The 24,175-nt window shown below is 41.6% G+C and overlaps 1 protein-coding gene across 3 annotated transcripts in view; it reads right to left on the bottom strand.

The window, feature by feature from the left end:
• Positions 1-24,175, bottom strand: part of HSF2BP (heat shock transcription factor 2 binding protein) — a 95,824-nt gene that overhangs the window by 51,479 nt on the left and 20,170 nt on the right. For 2 of the 3 annotated variants that reach the window (XM_078854414.1, XM_073359320.2), the window contains exons 4-7: positions 21,414-21,563; positions 19,388-19,526; positions 12,973-13,090; positions 3,883-3,986 (exon numbers count right to left, since the gene is read on the bottom strand). In XM_078854414.1, coding sequence (XP_078710540.1) covers positions 3,883-3,986; positions 12,973-13,090; positions 19,388-19,526; positions 21,414-21,563 — 511 coding nt within the window. The remainder of the gene's footprint in view (positions 1-3,882; positions 3,987-12,972; positions 13,091-19,387; positions 19,527-21,413; positions 21,564-24,175) is intronic. The other variant, XM_078854418.1, reaches the window with a different exon arrangement.

Here is a 24,175-nt window from a genome sequence, read left to right as displayed (position 1 = left end):
TTTGCCTCCTCCCACCGCGTGACTACCCTCTCAACCTTCCCCCCTCCCTGTGGCTAACAGCGGGGAACATTTCTGTTTAGCCACAGGCAAACAGCCCAGCAGGAATGGGCTCCTCTGAGTGTCCCCTGAAGAAAAGCACTCGATTTCAACCAGGTGACCATGAATTATATCTCACTCTCCTGAGGATAACACAGAGAGATAAAGAACGGATGTTGTTTGAATGCCAGCAAACATACACTGCAATGCTTTGTTCTACAATGATTCCCGAGTACGTGTTACTGGCCTGGAGTGGTAAAGTGTCCTACCATGAAGGACGCAATAAGGCTGCCCTCCCCAGAAACCTTTTGCAAAGGCTTTAGGACTACATCTAGGAGAACCGCAAATGCCAGGGCAAAGGAATCCTTTCACATGCTTGCTTTTAAACCATGTATAGTATTTTAAAAGGTACACTCACCAGAGGTCCCTTCTCCGCCTGCTGGGTCCAGGAGGCAGCCTTGGGTGGGTTCGGGGGGTACTGGCTCCAGGTCTAGGGTGAGAAACAGTTCCTGGCTGTTGGGAAAACCGGTTTCTCCGCTTGCTTGCTGTGAGCTATCTACAACCTCCTCCTCCTCCTCATCTTCTTCGTCCCCAAAACCTGCTTCCGTATTGCCTCCATCTCCATTTAAGGAGTCAAACAACACGGCTGGGGTAGTGGTGGCTGAACCCCCTAAAATGGCATGCAGCTCATCATAGAAGCGGCATGTTTGGGGCTCTGACCCAGAGCGGCTGTTCGCCTCTCTGGTTTTCTGGTAGGCTTGCCTCAGCTCCTTCAGTTTCACGCGGCACTGCTTCGGGTCCCTGTTATGGCCTCTGTCCTTCATGCCCTGGGAGATTTTCACAAAGGTTTTGGCATTTCGAAAACTGGAACGGAGTTCTGATAGCACGGATTCCTCTCCCCAAACAGCGATCAGATCCCGTACCTCCCGTTCGGTCCATGCTGGAGCTCTTTTGCGATTCTGGGACTCCATCATGGTCACCTGTGCTGATGAGCTCTGCATGGTCACCTGCAGCTTGCCACGCTGGCCAAACAGGAAATGAGATTCAAAAGTTCGCGGTTATTTTCCTGTCTACCTGGCCAGTGCATCTGAGTTGAGAGTGCTGTCCAGAGCGGTCATAATGGAGCACTCTGGGATAGCTCCCGGAGGCCAATACCATCGAATTGTGTCCACAGTACCCCAAATTCGAGCCGGCAACGTCGATTTAAGCGCTAATCCACTTGTCAGGGGTGGAGTAAGGAAATCGATTTTAAGAGCCCTTTAAGTCGAAATAAAGGGCTTCATTGTGTGGACAGGTGCAGGTTTACATCGATTTAACGCTGCTAAATTCGACCTAACGTCCTAATGTAGACCAGGGACTAGAGTCAGATAGGAAAGAAGAAATCTCTCCTTCCTTCAAATGAAAAAATAGTGGCGGGAGGAAAATAATGAGCCTTCTTTGAATTAAACTGAATATTTTTTGCTTACTTCTCTTTCTTGGAAGGAATATTCTTGTTTAGATTTCCTCCGAAGGGGATTGGCTCTCGACTGACAAGTTCAGGGAGGGCTGGTAAGGAGTGTAATTAGGCATGCCACAGGAAGGGAAACCCAGAGAAAGGCTCCTGGGATATAAATCCATAAATGCTTTGAAATTTCAGGTCATAGGCACTTGCAGGGTAGAGAGGGTGAAGAGTATCAGAAGGGCCTGTAATGGCAGTGGTAGAAGTCAGAGGATGACTCTGAGGGCTCCTTGAGTGGGAACTTTGAAGGCCTTGAGAGAGAGCTTGAGGAGCTATGGAAAGTCCAGGCATCACAGGGGCGATACCACCTTTACCCAGTCTGCTCTTTGCAGGAGTCCCCTCCTTTACTGAAACACAAGCAGAGTAACCCTGAGACTATATAAACTAGTGCTCCAGCCACTTTCTAAGAAGTGTGTGGAAAATGGAAGCAGGCAGGGCTGGGGTGCCTGATGTCTCTGAAATCATGGGTCCTGGCCTGGGAGGCTGGGCCCTGCAAGCAGTGGAAGGAAGGAACAAGAAGGGAAAAGAGAGAAATGAAAAAACAAAACTGCTAAGGCAATTTGAAAAGGTGAAGAAAGCCCTGAGCGCAGCGAAAACTGCCTGGACCTCCTGCTAAAGAAGATAATGGGAGTGAGGGTAGATCCTGGGCTCATCCTTTGTTCAGTACTGTGGGTCCAGTTGCGCAAACTACTCAGCCATCTCTGTCAACTGGAAGCAGGCCTTCTCAGCACTCAGGAATCTGAACTGGCCGGTGCACACTGCCTGGGAATCCTTGTCCTTTCTCAGAATTTAAGAACTTCAGAGAGTGAAGGTATTATATAAGCCTGTCTTTTTCTCTCACTCCAGACACAGATGAGTGATACCTTTAGAATGCAGAACAGCCTTTCAACCTCTTTTTCATCAACAATTGCAAATTAAATACTATCAATTGTATATCATACTTTGTCTGCTTATGTGACCATAGGAGCTTTAATTAAAAAATAAAATCAGATCAGATATCTAGCTCCAAGCAAGATTAATTTATTCTATCAACGTCTTTTGAATGGGACATTTGGGAGCTTCAGTCACCTCAGTTTTGTTAGAATAATGCCCGAAATATTAGCTTGACAAAGAAGGAAATGTGGAGCAATGTGTATAAGGTTTCTATGTACTGCAGGGCAAAAAACCATATAATCAAATTCTTCCACTTAGCAATTCATCTCCCCCAGCTATGTATAAATCTATAAAATGGGTATGATATTTTACAGTGGTGTTGTGAGGTTTAATGAACTGTGATCCTTTGAAGAAAAAGTTATTTGATGATGAGCCTGAGTACATAATTTTCATATAAAAATATATGTGAGAGCCCTGTGGCATATAGGAAATCCCTAAGTTTATTGAAATACTATAGATCAAACAACTCCAAGTGTCAAATTCAATCCTTGCATCAGCAGGTGCAACTCCCATTAATTTCTATTATTATTATTTGTACTACAATAGCCTCGCTGCACTAGGCACTGTACAAACACAGACAAACCCAGTGCTGAAGAGCTTAAAAGACACGTGCGAAGAGAAACCATCACAGAGAGGAAAATTTACTTACATGGGGCCACACAAGTGGCAGAGCTGGGAATACAACCTATGTCTCCTGACTTTCAATCCAATGCCCCATTCACTAGACCAGTAGTTCTCAAACTTTTGTACTGGTGACCCCTTTCATATAGCAGACCTCTGAGTGTGACCCCCCCCTTATAAATTAAACACTTTTAAATATATTTAACACCATTATAAATGCTGGATGCAAAGTGGGGTTTGGGGTGGAGGCTGACAGCTCACAACCCACCCCCATGTAATAACCTCACAACCCCCGAGGGGTACTGACCCCCAGTTTGAGAACCCCTGCACTAGACCATGATGGATCTCATCAATGAGAGCTGGCCTCACACCAGGGATGTGTTTAGTTGCAAAGGTTAATTTGTTTCAAGATCAAAGACAGACTGACCTTGCCCTACATAGTTTTCAGCAATTACATTTTTATAGTGTCTCATAGATCAAAGATATCTATTTTAAAGTTCATAGATGCAAGTACAGGTGGCTGTCTTCCATTTGCTTTATCAGATTCCTCCCCTCTCCACACTGGGATACTGCCATCAATAACTCTTACATGAATTGAATGTTATACACTAGAATCATTGATAGAAATACTTATATTCATTCCTTCAGTTATTTCCCTCTCTTTGGATCTTTATTATCTCATAAAATTTAAATAGAACAAGGTCACAGATCCGAATTTCTACTCGGCTATTATCTGTATGTATTAACAGCTATTATCAAAAAGTCCACAATTTGAACTGTTGTAACAATCTTACCGTTCAATAGCCACCAAAGTAATGGAATAAAACCTGGACTTTCACTAATGTACTTCAAGCCTTTCACGTTGATGCTCACATTGTACAGTGACATCAGAATTAGCCTAAAATAAAATTAAAAAGGTGATTAAATTGCTTCTTTAACTGCATCGCATTACAATAACTGCATCCAATACTTACGATAAGCATCTACAGCTGGCTAGATACAGATACATATTTCAACCTCTATAAGATACAAAGATATGTACTTATGTCATATTATACACATACAGCTACATGAATGCAACAGTGTGTGAGACTTTATTTAAATTTATAAAATCAAAATATTTTAAAAATATGTAAAAGTCAGTCAATTTAGCAGCATTTAAATTTCTCTGAACTGAATGGGACTATTAACATGAGTAGGGCAAGCAGGATTTGGCTTTACATGATCACTCACCATATGCAACAGAATCCTCTTAACTGGGACTCCCCAGAAGGAAGCCTATCATCCTGATTAAGCTGCTTGTCTCAACAAATGAAAGGGCCACTTAAGAAAAAAAAAGGCTGCAAAGATTTTATAACAATTACTATAATGAATCAAAAGAACTAAATGAAATTTGCTGCATTTCATTCATGGTTCTTTTGATCTTTGACAAATTCTGTATTTTTTAAAAAAAAAAAACCACAGCAGCTTAGAATTTCACATCTTAAATACCTAGCTATGCATCTCTTAATCGTCTGACACTGGCCACTCGTGTCCCTGTCAAACAAAGTTTATGCTAATTCTATACCAATTAAAGCAGCAGCCAGTCATTCTATATTATGAGGTTAAACCTGTTCTCTGGAAGACATTCTGATAAAGCAGCTGTCCCGAATCTAAGAGGTGCTGAGCACCCTGACTTCAGTGGGAGCTGAGGTCACTCAACACTTTAAGGGATCAGGCTACAGGTAAAGCACACTCTAAAACAAAATCCAACAGAGAGGTTATTAAAAGAGAAAAGGTGAGACTCCATTGTAGTACACTCTCTTTGCCAAGCAATGTGTCTTAATAGCCAGTGGGACGATGAAATTATCCCAGGCAGGCACAACGCCTCCTGGAGTGCCACCCTTAAAGAAGGCACAGTAGTATCTTCTGCCAAACAGAGCCAACTCCACTGGCTGTTGTGGACAGGGTAGGGGCCACACCCATCTTTTTTTCATCCCACACTGTTAAGTCTAGGGCTAGCAGAAGCACTGGACTCTAGTAGTCTTTGCTGAAGGGACTCATAAGGACTGTATGTCTGGCTTCTGTGCAGAAGGCAAGGGGGTATTATGGGAGAAGAGACACTTCTTGTTTCCCTGCTCACGCTTGCTTAGGCATGAAGCAGCCAGGCAAAATTCAGGGCCAACATATATAAGCCACTAAGAGTAACTGTTGCAGCCACAGAAAAGCAACAAGCCTGGAGTGTACTGTTTTCTCAGCTGACTGCCAATCCAAATGTCAAGAGTGAAGGGGATGATTCTGGCCCCAGCTCTGGCAACATATAAGACTTGCAAGAGGTTGGAGAAGTCCCCTGAAATAGGAGCAGCATAGGACTTAGGCAGCCTCCCTCATCAGCCCTAGCATAGGGCCTGCACCAAAGCAGATACAGAGGGAGGGGACATATCCACAGCGCATAGTACTCCAAGGGATTCTGGACTGCTGCAGGGCTGCTCTAATTTATGCCAAGGGCTGAAATGAGGATGCAACAGTGATGTAAAGCCACCACTGCCCCCTGGGCTGCACCTCCCAGAAAGTACAGCACAGAATCTGCCCCTGGCATCATGGAAATTACTTAAACCATCCTTCTTCAAGCATCTACCCAGGGCCCCTCCAAGTACAACTTAACACGACTCCGATAATGTGACAGGATGGGAACTTATCCATTCCTGCATAGGGGAACTGAGAAGGAAGCCACTGTTCTGCCACCCTCTGAAATGTGTTTAGGAGTCCTTTACCAGGTCAGAGAGGATGGTCCCTGGCAGTTCCAGCCTAGATCAGTACTTGCACCCACCAGCCATATAGTACAGTCCTTGTCAATGTCTCTATGTGCTCCCCCAAATGCCTTCACATTCACACAGGGCCAGACAATTTGGTCCTTAAACCGTGGCTATACTGTGAAAAATGTATTTTTGACTCTTAAAATGTCATCATGGGTTTATTGTGCCTCATGGATTCCACATCAAATTTGCTCAGTCTACAAGTAAAAAGATTTTCTTTTAATTGCCAGCCCTGCAAATTCAATCTGCATCTGAGTCAAAACACACTCTTGCCTTTGCACACATCACTAGCAGTCACAAAGATGATGCAAGCCAAATGATGCTCTCAGTTATACCTGCATAACTTCACTGCCTCCGATTACCTTAACACCTGTGCAACCCCACAAGCCTTCAGTGGGTTTTCAGAGGATGTAACTGAAGGCTTTTGTTGGCCTTTTTATTTTTGGTGTTTGGTGTTGATGTCTGAAAAGGAAAGAACCCAGCTTAGCTTTCAGATCACAGGTTGAGTCTCTGGGACTAGCAGTTAGAAAAAACATTTTATTTATAAATCAAACAAATTTGACATGGCATCACAAACATTTTTAAAGTCAAACTACATTTAATGTTTATGCAGCAGAATGAAAATGCAAACACTCAGTAAGTGCTATGCTCAGTCATATATTTTCAAAGCCTCAAAAACTGTATTTTATAATTTGTCTTCCTAACATAGCAACATCCCTAGTCAACTTTTAGGACGACATCCATGACAAATTTAAATCTTAAAACAAACCAAAAATTTTCAACTTTTCCTCATAGACGAAAAACATATTCCCCGATCCACCCATGTTCACGTAAAGTGAATGCTTACTGTATCTGACCAAGCCATCGAATTTCTCCCAGAAAGGTCTACTTTCAGAAGAGATAAGCAGGAAAAATTTCAGTAAATTGAAAATGCTGAAAGCCACTGAAAAAGGGATTAGTAAATAGGTGTCATCTCAGCTTTAACTGTAAGACTGCTAATGCAATGTTATAAGATAAAATAAAATTCATGCTGGATAGTTTTATATACAGAAATGTGATGCCTGTATTATACAAGTTACTCAGAAATAAGACCAAATATGGAAGTTATTTGAAGTAGTTCTAGACCTTTTGGGGAACCCAGGACACAGGCAAGATCTTCTTTCTTCAAAGCTATCAAACTACTGATAATACTCGATGTAGAGACTGTATTGCCACTAAACTTTTGTTGCACTCTTTGCTGAGCTAAATAGAATATCTGATGTGTGTTATTACATTGCCTTCCACACTTGCCACATGATTTTATTTTTTTATATTCTAAGATGAAAAGTTTTATGAACCTTTTTGCTTAACGAGCAACACTCTGAAGAGCTTAATGTCCATTTATTCTGATTTTGTTTCTCTTTTCTTCAATTATTTCCAACAGGTTTATGACCTAAATATTCAAAGGTGTTGAGCACACACAAAATCACTGAAGTCAATGAGAGAGAGCGTTCAGCGCTCTAGGCCACTAGTGTGCTGCAAACTCCTAGCCAGGAGAATCTGAAGTGATTGAAAAAATAGTGTACTCTAATGCTGATAGTTGTTTTATAAGTCCACTCCCTTTTTAGTTTGTCTTTCCACTCTCTCTTTTCTATATATCTTCTCTAGGACCTGGTCTACACTATGAGTTTAGGTTGGATTTAGCAGCATTAGATTGGTTTAGCCCTGCACCCGTCCACACTACAAAGCTATTTTTTCCAACTTTAAGGGCTCTTAAAACCAGGTTGCAGTACGTTTGCATTTTACTGTGCAACTTCTACACAGAGAGCTAGGGTAAAAAAACTGTAAAGCTCCTACGTGACTTAGGAGTCTATGTCTCATTTTCAGAACTCGCTTAGGAGCCTAACTCTCATGTACTTTCAATGAGACTTAGGCTCCTAGGCACCTAAATGACTTTAAAAATGGGACTTAGGCTCCTAAATTGCTTAGCCACTTTTTAAAATTTTACCCTTAGACCAGTGAATCTATTGTGGTCATGGCCCACAGCAAGCTCTGGACGCTGCTCTGGAGCTGTGCTCTGCAGCATTCATGACCCATGTGCACCTCACTCCTCATACAGCTTCCACGGCCCTTACTTGGGCAGCAGAATTTAGCCTTTAGTAATGAAATGTCAATACCTCTAACTATGCATGATCAGCCAAAATAAAAATAATAAATAAAATAACCATTTACAACAGAAAAGGTTAATATCTTTGGACATGGTCTTTCAATCTGTTCCTCAATGGAAATCTCACACAGATTAAAAATGATGTAGAAGGACACTGCTAGTTTGTATTTTTCTTTCGCTTGTTTGTTTTGTGTGGAGCTGAGGGGACTGGTTGTGGTGAACTAAAAATGTTGGAATGTTGGGGGAAGAAGAAGAAAGTTCCTGAGATTTAAACCCATTTTGCTAGCCACTCAGAAGATCTAAGCCCAAAGTAATAGTATATTATTACCACCACCACAATGTGGAAAATCTGCTTGGCTCTTTACGCCACTTTCAGCTCTACTGCTCCCTTATATTCTTGCTATATAAACACACTGTTTTTCCTTTGCCCTTCTCATTATTATTATAACCCACTCACTCTTTTTATTATTTCCCCCCACCCCTCAAGTAACAAAAATTGGAAATGCATAACTTAGTCACCACACCTCTGAACTAGCTACACTTATTTATAAAGTAATTAGTTGAAAACAAACGAACAGCATTTCCTTTAGTCCGTAGAAAAGATGCCATTTGATTACGGAGTCTTGACTCACACTTGTTTCTACATCTTTTACTTGTACTGATCTCTCAAAAATAAATCATGTGTCAGCCTGGTAGCCATGCAGGCCTTACAAGTTTGACTATCAAACCTAGTCTCTCTAACCCTATGCCTGCAAGAGCCAGGTTTCAAGGTACAAGTGGGAAGAGAATATTTTTTGTCACTTAAAACAGGTTTGTGATGAATCTTTGGTTTGAATCCAAATCATACATGGATCCAGCCACCTTGATTGGCAAACAAGCATAAATATCAGTCATATAATCTTTCATTAATATGGTATTTACGCCAGGACTGTGATAAATCCTCTTTTTTGGCATTTGATCCAACACCAAATATTAGGCAGTAGTCTTCATCGAATGCAGAATATAAACAGGATCAAAGATGATCGTTGTGTAAGATACTGTAAAATTTATTGTAGCACCGCTGTAAAATTAATTTGGAATTAAAATTTCTGATCCACATGAGATTTTGTGAAGTGCCTCTTCTAGGCTGTATGCTAACCCAGTTTGATGGACATTATATATTGATATTCTACAAACTAAATGTCCCCTGTTGAGTCTTTGGTTTGTCTGTAGGCTTGACTTGCACATGTTTTAAAATCGCTGTTGCAAGGTAGCTGGAGATTACACTACCATGAGAAACTGTTTTGCAATCAGTTTTAGTTGTTTTTACAATAAAGAACTTATTTTTTAAACTTATTTCCAAAAAGAAGCCCCTCAAACACTGCATGATTACAATATTGCCAAGTGTTCAAAAATCAAGAGCCAGCCGCGCAAAACTCTTAAGATTGGCTTAACAATCAAGGGATTTGTAGAAGTCTGGGCTCTTTTTATTTGCCTTATGGATTTTGAGCCCTTAGAGGTCACATTTTCAAACTTTTCTCTGCAATCATGAGGCCTAGAAACTTGCATTTTAAAAAAATGAAAGTTGTAATTCTCAAGTAATCATATAACGCCAGAAATCGGGGCTTTCTGAAAAATACCACATAATATGAAAGTTGGCTATCCTATTTTGAATGCTGACTTCTAAACCCTACGCTTGGGAAACAGCATTATTTAATGTCTAAGAGACTCTGTAATGATATACATAAAACACCAAATCATTAGCAACATGGTTATTCAATATTTATGCTTTTTCACAGATCAACATTCAAATATCTACTAAAATAAAATACTGCACACATGAATCAATCAAAAATATTTATCTACACAAGCACCATATTAAGGTTCCCAATCCCTGTAGTGTCCAAGCGCCATATACATATGTCTAAGACAAGCTGAATTTCATACCTCCCAGGTACAACTTGTTTCAATTAATTAGTAATATTGCTGAGAAAATGGCAAAGAATGTTAATGTTTTATTTCTTCATTTACTGGAAAGTCTGACTTTTTCCGTTTTTGGATTATGTATCATGGTCTTTTCTTTACAATATTTCATAGGATCATGTGTCTCACAGGGCTTCTTTACAGACATCCCTTTACCAATGTTGATGATAGCAGCTTGTGAGTAATAAGGTGGCAGGAGGTCATTTACACTTTGCTGGCCTAAGACAAATGCACTTTTGGTACATATGTAAACTACTTATTTAACTAACCAAGCATAGTATTTTAACAGATTATTTTTCATTTTGGACGGTGATACAGGGGGAGTCCTACATTTCTCTCAGTTCTTTTCCCTACTTTAATACTTGAGCCTCCCTTAAATACCATTCATTCCAGCAACTCTACCTCTTACAAAGGCAGGGATGGGCACATCTCCACATTACCTATTATTCTGGTGCTTGATAGACCTTGCACAGACACTGATGTGCCTGCAATATTGGTTGAGGAGAATTGGTATGCAGTCACCAGCCTTGCAACCACATCTCGCATATTTATGAGGAATGGATGCTGTGAATATTATTTCCAATGGACATATTTCCTCTCCAGTAAAGTAAATAATGAATGAATTTGTGATGGGGTGTGTAAACCCCACACCAGCATGGAAGGAGTTAGGGAGGTGCTTGGGGCTGGAGTAGCCCCATCCTGCAACACCTGCAAGAAGCCTCAAAGGAGGAAGTTCCATTCAATAGTGGACAGCCCTGGAAGGATACAGGGTGCTATGCTTCCCAGCTCCCAGGAAGGCCTGATGTCTAGTGCAACCTCTGCCCTCACAAAAAGGAAACACAGATCTCCTGTGCTAAAAGGAGGAAGAAACTCATCCTATAACTTGTTCTGGAGACTCAGAGGACTCTAAGGTGGACCATAACCCATCCAGGGCCTCTCTGAAGAAAGAGGTCAATATCCTGGTCAGAACTACCTATGTTTTCTTTTTTTCTTTGCCCCTTTCTTTAACGTCTTTTGCTGCCTTCGGATTTTTTGTTTCACCTGTGACTCTGAAAAGGGGAGAAATTGCCAGAAGGGCTGAGAGCCCACCTCCACTAGACTGTCACTGAACGTTCCTGCTAAAAGGTCTGGATTTGTGTGACTGCTACTTTCCAAGTAGTATCCAAAGGAGGTATACAGTAGTAAAAGAATCACTCTGTGAATGGAGGAGTATTGTGCTAGTGCCAAAACCTGATGGCATGACATGTTTCTGTGCTGATTTTCGAAAGGTCAATGTGGTTTCAAAATTCAATGCACAGCCAATGCCAACAGTGGATGAACTATTACAATGGCTGAGAACTGCCAGATATATATCCACTTTAGAGCTCATGAAAGGGTACTGGAAAATAACTTTGATGCCAGAAACTGGGGGGAAAACAGCTTTTTCCGCATCCTTTGGTCTATATCAGTGATGGGCAACCTGCACCACACCACTGTTCTATATCAAGTCCAAGAAATGTTTTTGGTCACTCTGAGGCAGCCAAAACTTTCCAGAAGCTAACGGACCGAATCTTTTGGCTGCATAGGCAGTATGCAGCGGCCTACTTAGATGATACAGTTCTCTCCTGCCAGGACTGGGACAGTCGCTTAAGAACGGTCACAGCAGCACTCCAGTTCCTCACAGATGCAGTAAGGCAGGGAACTGCAATGTCATGTACTTAGGCTACACTGTGACAGAAAGCCAACTACAACCCCTACTGAACAAGGTCCAAGTCTTGATGGATTGTCCTGTTCCCACGACAAAAAAGCCCAACCAATTATGGCACTTCTTGTGAGCTGCAGGCTGTTATCGATGTTTTGTGCTGGGATTCCCCACTACTGTGACCCTCCTCACAGATCTCATAAAGGACAGATGCCCAGAAAGAGTCCAGTGGTTGAAAAGCCTGTGATAAGGCATTTAGGACACCGAAGGAGCATTTATGTAAGGAGCCAGTCCTTTTTAATCCACACTTTTCATAGAGATTTATTCTGCAAATAAATGCCTCACATATAGGACTAATGTTGATCCTTTTGCAAAAAACTGAGGGGGAAGGACATCTGATATTGTACATCAACCAAAAGTTGTTCCCCAGAGAGAACATATACTCCATGATCAAGAAGGAAGCACTGGCAGCAAAATGGGCTGTGGATTCAGTGGATGCTAACTGCTGGGAAATCCTTTTTTTAAAAAATCACAGACCACACTCCACTTCGGCGGCTGAACACCATGAAAGACACCAATCCAAGGATAATCCGCTACAACCCTATGCCTTACCAGGTCAGTTGAGTACCTGGAAGCTACATCAAAATGCTGACTTTTTTTCACAAAACGACAGCAATTCCAGCACAGGGGATGGCAACCCTGCCCCTGTCTTGAAAGGGAGGGTACGTAAACTCTACCCCAGTATGGAGGCTAAGGCGCTGCTTTGGGCTGGAGAAGCCTCATCACACCACACCTGCAAGTCATGCCAGAAACAGAGGAGTTTGAAAGGGGAAAGCTCCACTCAGTAGTGGGCAGCCCTGAAGAAGAGCACAGTTAAGCGTCCCAACTCCAGGAAGAAGCCTGATAGCAAGCAGAGTCTCTGTCCTCACAAAAAGGGAACACAGATCTCGTGTGCCAAAAGCGGGAAGGGACTATATCAGATAACCTGTACTGGAGACCTATAGGTTTTCCTTTTTATTTTTCCCTTTTGTCACCTTTGGATTGTTTGTTTCACCTGTGACTCTGGAAAAGGGGAGATATAGCCAAAACAAGAGCGGAGAGCCCACCACCGCTAGACTGTCACCAAATGCTCCTGCTAAAAGGACTGGATCTGTATGAATGCTACTTTCCAAGTAGTATCCAAAGGGGGTGCTCTGATGGGGACAGTTCCTTGACAGGATCATTAGGTAAAGAGCTTCAGTAATAACGGTCCACATTGTAAGATAACATGCTTCATTTAAAAAATATCTGGCCTTCATACACTTTCAGTTTGGTACAGAGTCCTGGCTTCATGTCTCCCAGAAGCTGCATCATTGTGTCCAACAACACCCGACTTGAATTAACCAGGAATTCACGGCCACATGCCAATGCAGCAACATCTACAACAGAACACAAAATAAAATAATAAAAATCACATTCCAAAAAAAACAGGAAAATGAGTTCATATCTAATACAATCTAATATTAACTACCTGTAAGAACTGTGAAGACTGAGCTATGACATCTATAAACCTTTCCCTAAATGTAGCGACACAGCAAAAATGGAACTGTATAAGATGCTACCGAAGCAGCAAACAATACCTAGCAGTCAAAAATCTGTTTATAATTATACATTGTTAATTAAAATATGTATTCAGGGTGGCTCAGCAGCAAAATTTGTAATGCAATGAGTTTATGAAACAGGTATGATTCAAGACGCTCTGAACTGTCAGCATCTAGAACTATTGTGGAAATAATGCAAAGTTGACCCTAATAGTCTCAGTTCTAAAAGAAGGAAGATGTAAATCAGTGGTGGGCAATCTGCGGCCCATCAGGGTAAGCTGATTGTGGTCTGCGAAACATTTTGCAGACGCTCAACATCCGCAGGCACAGCCCCCCTGCAGCTCCCAGTGGCTGTGGTCTGCCATTCCCGGTGAATGGGAGCTGCAGGAAGTGGCAGCCAGCACATCCCTATGGCCCGCTGCTTCCTGCAGCTCCCATTGGCCGGGAACAGTGAACCACAGCCACTGGGTGCTGCGGGGGTCTGTGCCTGCGGATGCTCAACATCCGCAAAATGTCTCGCAGACTGCAATCAGATTACCCTGATGGGCTGCATGCAGCCCGTGGGCTTCAGGTTGCCCACCACTGATGTAGATTATTTTATATTTGTTCCCCCTACGTTCCTGGCTAGAGTATACATCTAAAACAGCAACAGAGGTCAACTTACAAGATCTTCCCTGCTCTTGTAGGAGTGCTTCCTTATGCAGTGGACAACACAATAAGCAAAAAAATGCAGAAAGACTATTACTCTGCTAAGGATACAGTTTGCCCTTGAATAAATGTATTGGACTATAGGAAGCAAAACAAGTTCAAATGTTAAGCAGTGAGGAATAAAACAACATTACAGCAGCTTGCATTTAAAAAAAATGAGCCTGACTCTCCTCAGACAGATGTAAATCAGGAATAACTTGACTGAAACCTACAGAGCCATGGCAGGTATTAAAACTGGAGTAAGTGAGGTGAGGATCAGGCCCATTACATTGTATTCTGACACACTGAACCCTTAAAGAGAAAATATATTGTAATTCTTACATTAACATGACAAAACTATGAGTATATATACATGCAGTCTTCCTTTATCATCAATCACAAAATGGTTAAAAAAGGGAGAATATATATTCACCAACAGGAGGAAAGAAAGAGAAATAAAAGTGCAAAAACATGTGACGTTTTAGAAATTACAACCCTTGTCTGGAATGGATTTACTGTCAGAAAATCTGGCAGGTGGTGTTAGGCATTTTTTTTTTCCTATTTGCTCTTTTTACTGCTGTTTTTTTAACATTTGCAGGGTTCTTTTAAGTAATGACTGTGACACTGACAGAGCACTTCAGTGTGATGCTGAGAGACCAGCTTAAATCAAAACCATAGGCCAATTCACTTGTATTTGAATATCAAAGATATGTTAATGTTATTGTCTTCACTTCCCTATAATCTGTACTATCGCATTACATTACGTATACCCGGTACTTAATCAAGATCAAAAGTGTATGTTAGTGAGAATTTAATTTATGTATAAACTTCATGAAAACTAATGAAAGACTGTTTGGATTGCTGTAACTAAATGCATTGTGTATATCTCTGTAATTGGATTGACCATCAAATGGAATTGGAGCCTTGAAACTATAAATGAAGCATGCTAACTTCAAAGCATGGGTAATTGTGTTCGACAATGGGAAATCCACGGACCCAGTCTGCGTTTAGTCAACAGAGGAAAAGCCCATTCTGTAATGCAGTGGTTCCCAAACTTGTTCCGCCGCTTGCGCAGGAAAAGCCCCTGCCGGGCCAGGCCGGTTTGTTTACCTGCCGCATCTGCAGGTTCGGCCGATAGCAGCTCCCACTGGCCACGGTTTGCTGCTCCAGGCCAATGGGAGCTGCTGGAAGCAGCGGCCAGTACGTCCCTTGGCCCACGCCGCTTCCAGCAGCTCCTATTGGCCTGGAGCAGCAAACTGCGGCCACTGGGAGCCACGATCGGCCAAACCTGCAGATGCGGTAGTGTAAACAAACCGGCCTGGCAGGGGCTTTCCCTGCACAAACGGCGGAACAAGTTTGGGAACCACTGCTATAATGGAAACATTTGCCAAACTGCTTTCCGGGGAAGACAGCTGTAAGACAGCGGTTTTGTTCAATATCTTCATAAATGATCTGGAGGATGGTGTGGATTGCACTCTCAGCAAATTTGCAGATGATACTAAACTAGGAGGAGTGGTAGATACGCTGGAGGGCAGGGATAGGATACAGAGGGACCTAGACAAATTGGAGGATTGGACCAAAAGAAATATGATGAGGTTCAATAAGGATAAGTGCAGGGTCCTGCACTTAGGACGGAAGAACCCAATGCACTGCTACAGACTAGGGACCGAATGGCTAGGCAGCAGTTCTGCGGAAAAGGACCTAGGGGTGAGAGTGGACGAGAAGCTGGATATGAGTCAGCAGTGTGCCCTTGTTGCCAAGAAGGCCAATGGCATTTTGGGCTGTATAAGTAGGGGCATTGCCAGCAGATTGAGGGACGTGATCATTCCCCTCTATTTGGCATTGGTGAGGCCTCATCTGGAGTACTGTGTCCAGTTTTGTGTCCCACACTACAAGAAGGATGTGGAAAAATTGGGAAGAGTCCAGCGGAGGGCAACAAAAATGATTAGGGGACTGGAACACATGAGTTATGAGGAGAGGCTGAGGGAACTGGGGATGTTTAAGTCTTCAGAAGAGAAGACTGAGGGGGGATTTGATAGCTGCTTTCAACTACCTGAAAGGGGGTTCCAAAGAGGATGGCTCTAGACTGTTCTCCGTGGTAGCAGATGACAGAACAAGGAGTAATGGTCTCAAGTTGCAGTGGGGGAGGTTTAGGTTGGATATTAGGAAAAACTTTTTCACTATGAGGGTGGTGAAACACTGGAATGTGTTACCTAGGGAGGTGGTGGAATCTCCTTCCCTAGAAGTTTTTAAGGTCAGGCTTGACAAAGCCGTGGCTGGGATGATTTAGTCAGGGATCGGTCCTGCTCTGAGCAGGGGGTTGGACTAGGTGACCTCCTGAGATCCCTTCCAACCCTGATATTCTAAGAATGGATCCAGGGAATGATCCTGAATCTCTGAACTGTTTGGATTCTAACCGGGTTGAATACTGAGCAAGTAGACAGAGATCCCCAGAATTATTTTAATAAACCCTGAGAGACTTAGGGAAAACTAGCAGATTACTACATCTCTGCTATCAATTTGGATGTACTTACTTGGACTCACCTGTTAATGTGTTTTACCTGCTTTAACTTCTCAGTAACTCATTTATTTTTCTTAGCTAATAAACCTTTAGTTAGATTACTTAAGAAACTGGGCGTCAGTGTTGTTTTTGGTGTAAGATTAAGAGTATCCATTGACTAGGGAAAAGTGACCGATCCTTTGGAATTGGGAGTACGAATGTGAGGTGATTTGTGGTTTTAATAACCTTTCATCACAACGTCTAGTTTGTCTAGGCAGCAAGATGTGCTGGAGAGCCGAAGGGGACTGTTTGTGACTCCATGGTAAGACTAATATAGTGATCCAGGAGTGCACACGTGCTACTGGTGTGGTGAAATCTAATTATACAATATACCACCAGTTTGGGGGGTCTGCCCTGTTTTCTGACAGTCTGACCTGAGATTACAAAATCATTGCTCACAACTGAGAGTGCCAATCAACTGATGGTTTAGGTTATTTGGAAGAGTAAATCACTGCTGGACTGGTTTACTGTTATTAAAAATAATTAACAAACTTACTACATCATCCACTCTGAACCAATTTCAAGAGACAATTTTATATCTAAAATCTTGATACAAAAATCACAGATGGCCACTTGACATTTTTATACATTGAGGTGATGAAGTGTTACATGGAAAAAAAAAAAAAAGACAAATGTCAGAAAGTATGAGTATCATTGTATGTGCTAATATTTTAAGGGATGGAGACGATGAGAGCGCAAAAACATTTTAAATAGGTTCAGGACCTGTACTAATGCTAATATGTTGGTTGGGTTCAAAGTCCTGCTCACCACTCTGTATCTTCGGGCGGCTAGCCCCAAATTTATGTTAGACACTTCAATAACAATAAATATCGCTCTCGCATGAATACACTTCGGATGCTGAACCCAACGAACCCATTAAAGACAGAGAACACCAGTTGAAGTAACAACATACGTCATAAAAATGTACCTTAAAAGACACAGAAACATAGGAATTCCCATACTAGCTCAGACTTATACATCTAGTTCAGTATCCTGTCTCCAACAATGGCCTGCACCAGAAGAGTCAGAGGAAGGTGCAAGAAACCCTACAGCAGGCAAATATAGAATGATCTTCACCCCATGAAGATCTCACTCTAATCCCTAATGGATAAAAACTGGTTTAAACCCTGAAGCATAAAATATTGTCTCCCTTCCACAACTCTTTTTTGCAGTAACTATAACTACTATAACACCCATTGTTCCATGTTCTCTGTGTATATAAAATCTCTCCACTGTATTTTCCACTGCATGCATCCAATGAAGTGAGCTGTAGCTCACAAAAGCTTATGCTCAAATAAATTTTTTGGTCTCTATGGTGCCACAAGTACTCCTTTTCTTATAACAACTCTGGATAATCTTCTTAGCTATATAAATATCCAGTCCCTCTTTCAATCTTACTAAATTGTTGGCCTCAACAGCAGCCAGTGGCAATGAGTTTCACAATCTAATTACATGTTGAATTAAAAAGTATTTCCTTTAATCAGTTTTTAATTTGCTACCTTTCAATTTTATTGAATGCCCTCATGTTCTTGTGTTGGGAGGCAAGGAGAAGAGAATCTCCCAATTTAGAGCAGACCTAATCTAATCTAGAAGACCCAAATTGCAGGCCAATCTGGTTACACATGATGGAAATTCTGATTTTTTTTTCATTTTTTAATTAAGAAATTATATCCAAAAAACCTACCTTAAAAATATTAAGGTTGCAAAACCAGGATTAAGGTTCATTCATTCATTACAGTGTATCCTTTACCATATTTGTCCTTAAACATTCTCCTTTCCAAATTAAATAGACATATGAGGTGAAATCTTGGCAGCACTGAAGTCACTGGCAATATTCTTTTTATTTTTTCCTCCCACTGAAGCCTTCCTCATTCCACAAACCTCTAAACATTGTCATTGTCACTCTCTGGACCTTTATTTCTGTTATGCTTTTATAAATGAAGTGATCTGAGGCAGAATCAAATTACACCTTTAATTTGTGGAAGGGCATAATGTTTTCTATATTATTCTTAAAACAGTTTTTCATCTTACTCACATTTACTAGACATCTTAATGAACTAGCCACAATGACACCTAGATCACCACCATCCCACTCCAAAAACAGGTTATTAAATTCAGAACCCACTACTGTGTATGAATAATTTATGTTGTTGTTCTTATTTTGAAGATCTTGTACTTGCCAATGTTGAATTTCATCTGCCATAATTTTGGCCAGTTATCCTAGTTTTATTAGGACTTTCTGTAGTTCTTCACAATGCTCTAGTTTTGACTAACCTAAATAATTTTGTGTCTTCACCAAATGATTCCATCTCAATAGTTTGGCCCTCTTCAACAATGTTGATTCCAGGGGCACACAGTTTTTAACATTTTTTCCATGCCTAGAGTAAACAGTTAGTTCTTTGGCTTCCTTATCTTTTACTTCTCACCCTAGGATATCAGGCTTCCTTAATAGCCATTTGTGAAGCATATATTCCTCCTGGAAGTTGAGATAATTAGCTTATGTCTTCTACTAATATTATATTAAACGTGAAAGCCTTGTCTAAACTTCTGATTTCAAAGTGAGATTACAGTGAGAGAGAATCTAAACGGCAGAGTTTTCTTTTCAACAGATCTACTCCCAGGATGAATTCAGAATCTTATTTACCAACTTAAATAACTAAGTAAGTTTTATCATGTTTTACTCTTCTTAGCACGGCAGAACCAACACAGCTAGAAGACAATGAAGTTTTCTAGAACTTGAAGAGAATGGTGATTCATACATGATACCAACATTTTAAAAAATCAGTTATTTAGTCAAACAGCTAGATATACATCATCACACATTTACAGCAATATATGCTCCTTACAGTACATGTGGAATATAGTCCTGACATACAAAATTGACTTACTTGTCACAATGCCTGCCAAAGCTAATACAAACTGATTTTCATCAGAATCCAGATCTTGGTGTTTGGTATCTTCACCTAATGACCTCACAAAGCTCTCCATAGTTTGTCCCGTAATTGTGAAAAACTTTACTGCTTTGCTCTGCAAGTGCGGAGGGAAAACAATCACTTTTACAGGTTGCACTAAGTAATACTGAAAGGAACACAGGATAGGATACAGGTGTTACCTCTACCCACTGTACATGTCATATTTCTTTACATGCTATAATTTACTGTCTCTTGCAGAACTCCTCCCTTATGAGAGACATCCTTCAGTGACTAGAACTCAGCTGCCAAATTCAGCAGTTACATTAATGGCAGAAGTTGTTAAATGCGGAGTTACATAAATGGTAAAGTAGTGCAACTTGGGCTCATCTAAGTGGCATTTAGTGTGATAGTAAAGTGAGCAACTTAAATATGTCTAGGGACAGAAGCAGTATTGCAGAAAAAGCAACTGATAACAGAGTGTAAGATAAAGCTGTGTAAGTTATACTCATTTGCACACCCACTGAATGACAAATTAAGATCAATTTATACCTAAAATGTATCTTCTATGGTATGCTCCCAATTATCTGAATAGCATGGTGGACATGAATTTTGTTCAGATAATCAGGAGTTTGGATAATCAAGAGGACAGGAGTGATACTGCAAGAAACCCTCTGCAAGGTGCTGGGGAGGAGACTGTACTGTTTGGGCAGAGCAGACCAGGACTCTACTCTGACCCACCAGGACTGCAACATTCCTTGCACCTTGTATCTGCAGGGACTGGGTGTCACCAGCCATAGGGCAGTGCAGGGAGCCCTCTGAAGCTGTGCTGTCATGGCCCTGCTCACTCGCTCCTGTGACAGCAGGGCTCTGGAGGGCTCCCTGCACTGCCCCAGGAGCCATTCACCAGCAGGGTTACCTCTCCCATGGCTGGAAATTTCTGCTCTATTGTCCGAACCTTTCCATTATCCAAATCCCAGGGAACAAGGAAGGGATTTGGATAATGCAGAGGTTCAGATGATAAGGTTTGGGAAAATTGGGAGTATACAGTATTTCAATTTGTCACCCAGAGAATTCCAGAGCAGTTGCATCCATTTACACTTGGCACGCTTTTAACTTTTTTTTTTTTTTTTTTTTACACAAACGATTCCTGGACACTGATAAATAAGTAGCCAATTCCTCCTCAGTATAATGACTAACGCGGTGCACGGACAGTACATTTGTATATTTCACATAAACCAACCACACATCCTATGTGCCTATTACTATCAATGCGCACGAAGTGCAGCTATTTTAAAATCATGATCCATGGAATATTCCTCTTAGAAAGTGACATAATTGATGTTTTGAATGAAATATGTTAGTATGGCTAAGTAGTTCCAAACACACACTTCCTTCACCACAACAGCAGGGGTTTGGATCTTAGTCGGTCATAGTACTCTATCACTCTTCTCCATTTTAAATTGGTTGTAAAACTATCACTTTTAATTTTGTGGGCTAGAACAGAGGAAGAAACATCCCATAATTCCTTTGTTTCATGGCATGAGAGGTAGACTGTGCGTATTTTCTGATGAGCACTGTGGTGGGGAGGACTGGTTGGTAGGTACGTACTTTGGAGAATAAGTGGGCAAGGGAATTGCTGAAGTAATGTCAGGGATTTTTTTCCTCTGGTGGTGGGTTTACAAAATTATTTACACTGTGATGGCAGTAATCTGCATTTTCAGTCTGATGATAGCGGATGAGAAAAGAAAATGTCCCTCTTATCTGTGCCTTGTAACATCAAATATTAAATTACTGTTTGTTCCCTGCTTGCTCTACATTAAACTATTTATAGACTATAAAAATTGGAGACCAAAAAGAATAAACAATTCAGAGACTTATTTTGCTATATGTTCAATTACTGAAATACACCTATGTGTTAAGATATATTATTTAAAGCATGTTACCTATCTATAATATAATACTTAAACATTCCCACTAAAATGTATACACCTGCAGTACTCACCCCTCCTAGAATGTTTTTAACTGCTTCCTCATTGCTAGAGACACCCCATAACAAAGTACAGACTGCAGCTCCCATTTCTGTACAATATTCTGCCTGTTGCAGTAGTTGCTGTCTTGCCTCATTCAGCTGCTGTCGAAGGGCTAATTTCTCCTGAAATTAATTTAAGTAAATTTTGGGAGATTAATACTGAAGGGCATTTCATCTGGTTTCAAAGTATCCCAACTACGTTTCTACCACAAGACAGAGAAAGGGAGACAATATTATGGCCATATATATATAAAATGCGGCAATTCACAGTACTTCCACAGAGCTAAATTCTCTCTCCAGAGCAGTCTGAGTAACCATGCTGTGTGCTGGGGAAGTCAACAGGAGTTAGGAGTCTGCCACCTGCAATTTATGGAGCAGTGCTAGAGTTGAACAATGACAGCTACAATAGCCTCAGTGGTTCAAGTTAAAGTAGAATTAGCTCCTACTACACAAAGAATTGCATCTCTCACTGAGAGACAAGAGCTTTTAGCAAGACAGGTGAGTCTTAGGGTAGCAGTCCTGTGAAAAACTGCTAAGTATCTCAGCCATGTGAGATAAAGTTGTTTGTGAGCTAGAATAAATGCTCCAGAAAAAAATTGTGGCCTATCTCAGAGAAGCTAGAGGCTATACTTAATCTGCCACTGCATGTCAGGGAAGACAGGATCCCTGGAGCAGTAAGCTCTAGGCCCGATGTTTGGGATGGCCTTCAAACTTAGGACCACAGATCACTGGGCTCCAAAGATCTGTCATCCATGGTGTAGGAGCAGCAGTCCCATCCCAGGTCTGTCTGCTTCAGTGCTGGGTGAACTGGTTTTGTGCTTGGCTCACTCCGCCATAGATCAGCACAGAGAACACAGCACTTGATTGGTAAATTCAACAAGACCTGGAAGTATTTTGGAGCAGTAAATGTTTCTCACAGCCATATGGAAGGTTGGCAGAAAGAGGGACATGAACTGAAGATACTACCAGGTCGCATTCAGTCTTAAATTAATCCTTACTTCCTCATCAGACAGAATTGCCTGACCAGACAAGAAAGAAGTAAGTCATGAGCAGACCACAAAGAAAACCAAGAGGTATCAATATCCTAAAAAATACTTCCAAATTGATGCCTAAAATAGATTAAATATAAACCTACCAAAAATCACACTAAATAATGAACAATGGTTCAAGGAAAGAGAGAGCAGAGCTACTAACACTTGTGAAGATACTCTGAGCATTGTGATTTGGGGGCAGTTTTTGCAGCTGCTTGTAAATAAACAGCCATATGCACCTCAGAATTTCATACTTGCAGCCTGCAGCTTTTGCTTTGGCAGCCTGTGGTACAGACAGCAGAACAGCTGCTCCAGGCAATTCCTGAGCACACCTGGCCACTCAATGGGGAACAGAACATATGCAACACTGAGGGGAATGTCTGCATTGCAATTATACAGATGATTCGGGCTTGGGCTAAGGGGCTGTTTAATTGTGGTACAGATGTTCAGGCTCAAGTTGGAGCCCAGGCTCTAGGACCCTGTGAGGTTGGAGGGTCCCAGAGCTCAGGTTGCCCAAGCCCAACATCTACACCACACTTAAACAGCCCCTTGGCCAGAGTCAGCTAGCACGGGCCAGCCGCGGGTTTTTAATTGTAGTGTAGACATACCCAGAGAAGACCTCTCCCTCTGAAGTAGGGAGCAACCGTCTCACATCCCCCATTACCACTACACTGGGGTAGCAAAGTTAATTTAGATGGGGGGATCCCTGCAGGACAGCCCTACTCCCAGAATAGGAGCTTTTCATGCAGGCTGGGATGGGGGGGCACTTGCTGAAGCCTAAAAGGGAGGAGGGAGCTAGGGCACTGCTAGGAGTATAGGATGGGAGTTGGAGGGGCACTGCTGGAGTCTGATGAGGAGTGACGGGTATGGGCTTCTGGGCCACTCAGACTATCCCAACGTGTGCAGTGCTAGACAGGCTGGGGAAGTGACATCAGGACTGGGGTGCCAGGAACTGGGAACAGGAAGATGGAGGTGGGGGCTGTACCACACCTCTTGGAGAGTGCCTTGGGCAGAGGGAGTAGGGACCAGTAAAGAAAAGGATACCAACTGAAGAGTAAAAAAAGGGGGAAAGCACAGTCCATGTCAGAAGGAAGCATCCTATTTGTGTGGGTGCCCTTTGTGTTTCGCATCCTGACACCAGCACACATATAAGGGCTGGGGGAGGGGGAGTATGTTTTCTTAACAAGTTTTGAGTATAGAAAAAAAACAGAGCCAAACATATGATTTAAAAAAAAAACAAAAAACACCACACTCAGGATTTCAAAGCTAAGGATCTCAATTTTGGGGGGCTGTCTCAATTTTTGAAGTTGTGGGGTTGAAAATACCGAAACAGTTAAAGTTCACCTAAAGATAAGATGCTATAAACATGGAAGGATGCTATAACATCCATCCACAATGCTTTGCAGATTCATACGTTCTTGTTAGAAGTGATTACTTTAATTAGATCTCTCAGGTCACATAATTGGTCATCTAAAAATCTACTTTGTTGATATTTTCCTATGTCCACATCTAGCTGCCTACATCACATCTTATAGCCACCTTTGTGTTGATTAAATTTACTGTCAGTGGGAAATGCAACATATGATTCACTGTTTTGCAAATGAAATGTATTGATATTTACAGCATCAATCCACAATATAATCTTCTGTTACTGTAGTCTACTCAATAGACTTACACTAATTACGGATACCAAAGAATCTGGGA

This window comes from Lepidochelys kempii, chromosome 1 (genome assembly GCF_965140285.1).
Source record: "Lepidochelys kempii isolate rLepKem1 chromosome 1, rLepKem1.hap1, whole genome shotgun sequence".
Classification (NCBI taxonomy): domain Eukaryota; kingdom Metazoa; phylum Chordata; order Testudines; family Cheloniidae; genus Lepidochelys; species Lepidochelys kempii.
The sequence above is the reverse complement of the archived record's forward strand: the minus strand, read 5'-3'. Positions and strand labels throughout refer to the sequence as shown.